The sequence below is a fragment of the Branchiostoma belcheri genome, unplaced genomic scaffold (assembly GCF_001625305.1).
Source record: "Branchiostoma belcheri isolate BF01 breed outbred unplaced genomic scaffold, Haploidv18h27 scaffold213, whole genome shotgun sequence".
NCBI classification, from domain to species: domain Eukaryota; kingdom Metazoa; phylum Chordata; class Leptocardii; order Amphioxiformes; family Branchiostomatidae; genus Branchiostoma; species Branchiostoma belcheri.
The window spans coordinates 62916-68415 of NW_017803636.1; the positions used below are offsets into that span (position 1 = coordinate 62916).

At 38.3% G+C, this 5500-nt stretch overlaps 1 protein-coding gene across 1 annotated transcript in view; it reads left to right on the plus strand.

Annotated features, from left to right (window-relative positions):
- Positions 1-5500, plus strand: part of LOC109469973 — a 35042-nt gene that overhangs the window by 17866 nt on the left and 11676 nt on the right. Inside the window, exons 24-32 of the mRNA XM_019768737.1 lie at positions 68-181; positions 383-640; positions 844-999; positions 1365-1555; positions 2209-2389; positions 2913-3038; positions 3196-3318; positions 3656-3775; positions 4603-4848. Of these exons, the coding sequence (XP_019624296.1) occupies positions 68-181; positions 383-640; positions 844-999; positions 1365-1555; positions 2209-2389; positions 2913-3038; positions 3196-3318; positions 3656-3775; positions 4603-4848 (1515 nt within the window). The remainder of the gene's footprint in view (positions 1-67; positions 182-382; positions 641-843; positions 1000-1364; positions 1556-2208; positions 2390-2912; positions 3039-3195; positions 3319-3655; positions 3776-4602; positions 4849-5500) is intronic.

Consider the following 5500-nt stretch of genomic DNA (forward strand, 5'->3'; position numbering starts at 1 on the left):
CTAATCAATGTAGGGCTCAATAAATCGTATTGTATAGTTAGTTATGTCTATTATATTACATCCACAGGTGTTTGGAACGACAACATTTTGGACGACTTCACCTATCCTAACGGCACGGTACTGCAGGCACCAGAGGACAGAAATCTAACAGAGGAAGAAATATTCCCATGGGGATTATCATGTAAGAAACACGACATTTATTATGTTTACATTTTTTTCTCTAGACAATTGTATACTTATTGTTTAATTATTCGAACAGAATTGTGTAGATATTAGATGTGTTGACAGATGTTATTTTTGTGCAATAATTTGCCATACAGTCCCATCATTATTTATTCATATCTTAAAACAAGAAGAACATTAATGCATTATTTTTCTGTAGGGCAAATCAAACAAGACGAAAGTCTATTCACCTACGAGGATGGACAAAACGCATCTTCCTTCGCCAAACCAGATTTCAGGCCAAAATTTCTCAACCAACTTCTAGCAGCTGTCTCCGCCGATAAACGAAGCAAGGCTGAGGTTCTGTGTGGCACAAATGTAGAATGTCTCTTTGACTTTCTCAGCACAAACGACGCAGAAGTGGGAGAACAAACCAGATCAAGTATTGTGACTTTCGATTCAGACGCAGAGACACTGGGTTAGTCTACGGCGCACTTTTCAAAGATACTGTTATTCTTTCACAATTTTTTAGTGGACGTCTTCAAGTTTGATACAAGCAAAGGCATTTATCACTGTTCAGTTACACTGTAAAATAAAACTAACATAATTGGTACGGATATAGAAATATGAATGACAGAAATCCTTGTAGACACCGTATTTACTAGTTTTTTTTTCTTGCAGCCAACTTTCCACCCAACATCACAACCAACGCCACAGTCAATGGGATAGTTGGACAGCAGGTGGAACTACAGGTCATTGCTGTTGACCCTGAGGACAATCCTTTGAGGTATTCCATTGGCAACGTCAACAACACTCCTGGGGCAACTATCAACCCCGGTATGTATGTTGTCCAATGTGTGGTAACATTTTTTCATTGACTTGCTCTCTGACATTTTCGTGGAGATCCGTCAAACTATCTGAACGCTTTTATGTCATGAAGCATTCCTTTATATTTTCTTTTCCTCAAAACCACATCTGTGTTACCGTATTACAAAGTAGTACTTCCGTGTACAGAAGAACTGTTTTTATGTCAGGAATACATATAGGTTGACAGCATATGGGCAAGTGTAAGATTGACAGGCAGGATAAAAGCAGGTTAAAAGCTGAGGCACAGGAAATGACTGTGTCCAGGAGGTGGCAGAAATGTAGCAAGCTTAGGATTTCATTAGGGAGCCTCTAAAAATCCGATTCTATTTTTTTAGTTAACGGTATCCTTAGATGGACTCCCAGAAGCCTACTACCAGTGCAACTAGAGATTATTGCCCAAGACAACAAAGGAGCCTCTTCGTCGACCTACCCCATGGTGAAACTCTGCAATTGTCAACACGGTGGAATCTGCAACTTTGTCACTAGGGACTTCACTGGAGATATCAACCCTGTGGGACAGTTCCAGGTCTGTCTTGAAATAAGTTTAGCACGTCAAGACATTTTTGATATTATTCAAATTATCCTTTTACCTTTCCACTATTTTAGAGCACAATCTTTTCTTTTTCTTTTTTCTTTTTAATATTTAACCTACTGACAAACACTGTAGCCATAGAGAATTTACAACCAAACGGCTACTTCAGAGATGAATGATACAACGACATTAAATAATAATACTTTTAAATGATGACCTTTCGATTCAAGTGCAACGTTAACTCATTTGATGCTTATCTCCAAATCTGTACATCGGTTCAGTACATATATTCAATATACTACGTGTTATCAACGTTTCACACGCACGATGCATTGAGCTCGGTCTCTTTGATTCGGTTAAATGCATCTCATGTATTCATGTTTAATAACAAAACTGATATTTGAACAGTGACTAAATTGAACATGTTGATGTTTATTGATTTGGTAGTAGATTAGCATTTTTAAAAGTTGTCACTGCTAATTGATTATACTAGAAAAGTATAGTAAAAGTGGAACATATGCATCGATTCTGCTGTACAGAGTACATTTAACACAGTGTATGAAGAACCTATCAGTTACTCCATGAATACCTTTTAAGTACCAGATTCTGTATGATATATACCTCGTCTTGTTGTTGTTATTAAACAGGTTGTTTCCTGCTCGTGCCCTGAAGCCTGGACAGGAGAGTTCTGTGAGACTGATAAGAATGAATGTGAGGAGGACCCGTGTTATCCAGGAGCGGCGTGTACAGATATGGTAGCACCTAAACATGGCTTCGAATGCGGACCATGCCCCAATGGTCTGGATGGGACTGGGGTGAAGTGTTATGGTCAGTAGGACAAACATTTTCCGTTTTTCCTAATTATAATAGACACATTTTGTATTATGTTAGTTCTTGATAAATGTTGAATGTGCCTGTCACGGATGAGCCGAGTCACGGAGTCCGAACTTTAAATGTTAAATCAACTTCCTATCCTAAGACAGACACCACCAGGACCTCCCTCTCTAGATCTCCACTCCGGACTGAACTCGCCTTCACATTCTTGGGCCAAACTGGTACAAACGATTGGATCCCATCACAGTGCCCAATCGTTTTTTTTGGTCCTGCAGCTTTGACCAAGGACATTAGAAAGCGTTAGGAAGTCAACAAAATGTTAATGTGCACATCACTAGTATCGGAATGCCAGTGATTTTACGGACTTCTTGTCACCAAACCAGATCAAACGAAGATGTAGTTCCCGTTCTCAAAGTCCAACCACACTGGCCATTTGCGTTCCAAAAAATATCCGTTGACTTTTTAATGTAATGGTGTTCGCAAGTGCTAATATTATGTGTTTTGTTTCATTGTGCAGATATCAATGAGTGTGTGCAAGGTCAGCTTTGTGAACAGCCCCATAACTGTGTGAATATCCTGGGCAGCTACACCTGTGGCTGCGACCTTGGTTACCACCTAGACAGCAATGGCCTCAACTGTACTGGTAAGCTACGGAGTTGTATCATTATATTGCAATCTTTGATAGCCAGTAGAGCAATGAGATCTTTGTGTTCAGCTGAACTTTGTTTTCACTGTAAATACATCTCATTCGTTTTTCACAGGCAGAAATACCACATCAAATTATATATTTTTTTCTCTAGATATAAACGAGTGCGACATTAGCACAGCTGATTGTGCAGTTGAGGCGACATGCACCAACACAGAGGGCAGCTTTACCTGTACCTGTACTGCCGGATATACTGGCAATGGGACCTACTGCGCAGGTGATTATTTTACCTTATACTTTTCTAAAAAAACATTCCTCAAACAATGAATAATTTGACTGTATTTGCAAGAGACTGTTGTCAGACTGTATAGGAATCAGAACCAGTGATTGCTGTCCAGAAGAAGGTGACAGACAGTCACCGAAACGTTAGATGCAAAAACCTTTTACTCGGTTGTTAAATACTGAACCCTCTTACACACGTTTTCTCCCAATGTTAGAAATCTATTTCATGTTAACCTATAATGAGATCAGAATAACTCCAAATGTTGGAAACAGAAACAAGCGAATACTATGTTAATCATTGTATAAATCATTTCCTTTCTATCCTTTTTCAGATGTTGATGAATGTACGACTAGTGCCTCCTGTGATCGCAATGCAGTATGTGACAACACTGTTGGATCCTACACATGCACATGTAAGGCTGGCTATGAAGGCAGTGGACGCAGATGTGAGGGTAAGTTGTATCTACTCGTTGTTACTGTCCTTCTGAAGCTGAATGTCTTACGATGCAATTTTATAAGTAGAAAGTAGGACAGTTGTTTTAACATGATCCAATATTATTTCCTTTTGACAAACTTGATAGGACATGTATTTCCAAACTTTTACAGCAGAAATTCGTAACAACAACAAACTACGAACATACAGATTACTTAAAACTACATACAACGAGGAAAACTATTTTTGCGGCACAGAATAGCCACTACACGACTTCGGATTAGCTCAAACAAACTTCTTGTTGAAAAATGTAGACACTACCATATTCCCCTGCAACAAAGAATTTGTCATTACTGTAACCTAAGTGAGATTGAAGATAAGTCATTTTTTTCTGCACTGTACTCTATATGATAATAAGATAAAGATTTTCTTCAATTGTATGCAAGTTATTTATAGTTTTAGATTTTTACATTTAAAAGAAAAATTCACATTCCTCATGAAACTCGATAATCCCCGTACCATAAGCTTCATATGTTTTATACTTACAACTGTCTTAAGAAGCGAGAAGAAGCAGAACCTGTACATGTGTAGTTTTACTATAGATATATTTTAGTTTACCATTGCTATTTGCCGTGACCTGTACTTAGTTCCCAACGAGCAAAAATGTACAATAAACGTCTAAGTTTCATTCTTTAATCATTAAGGGTAATGGTACTTTAGATTTAGACTCGGTAGCAGTTGTATAACCACTATGTTTTTGGCCTCCATGTGGGAAAGAATATGCAATTAAGGATCATCCCTGTAGTATTGGTAACCATTCAAATTCGTTTATCTTATCCTTTAAAGACAAAGATGAGTGTGTTGATCCGGACATCTGCCACACAAATGCAAGATGTACCAACTCCATCGGCTCCTACAGCTGCAGCTGCAACTCTGGTTACCGCCGCAAGGGAGCAGTGTGCACCAACGTGGATGAGTGTGAAGAGCTGCTGGACAACTGTAGCCCGGGGCAGGGGATCTGTACAGATAACCCTGGGTCCTATAGCTGTGCCTGTAGGGGTGGATATGAAGGAGACGGGATCACATGTCAAGGTTTGTTACGGTTTCGATGTTTTCTTTGATGTACACCTGGTGCAATTTTTCTAATGATTTCATTCCCATCCCGACTGAATTAGTCTTTTGTAAGGTAGATTAGCCTCATGTTATATGTCTATTGTTATATAGCAGTTGGTTCCAGACGTTGTAACTTGTACACATGTTGTGCAGTAACGTTATTTCCTAATGTACCTGGTACATTACATTGTTTAGCAAACGCTGTGATACATACATATAATATGGCCATTGCGATGGAACTTCTATTTTATACCTTTTCAGATTTTTTTTGTGAACAGTTAGTTGCATCAGGACAGTTACTTAGTTTACCTTACCTTGGACCTTATTTTCCCAAGTGCCTGATGGCATATCGAGGAGCAAACTTCAACTTTCTTTAATCAGCTCATTGACTACAAAACCCCAGAATCATCGAATAACGGGCAATATCAGTTGATGTTTTTTTGCAATAAACATTATCCAAAATGCAACTTTAGATTTATTGCTTCGAGGAAATGCCTTTGTCATGTAGTTGGCGATGTCATGTGTTGTCATATCACTTGGTTAGTTAAACAATAATCGAGTGATGAAGACAAGATATTTGTGTAAGTGAAATTGATACCAATATTTATATTTATATATATATATATATATA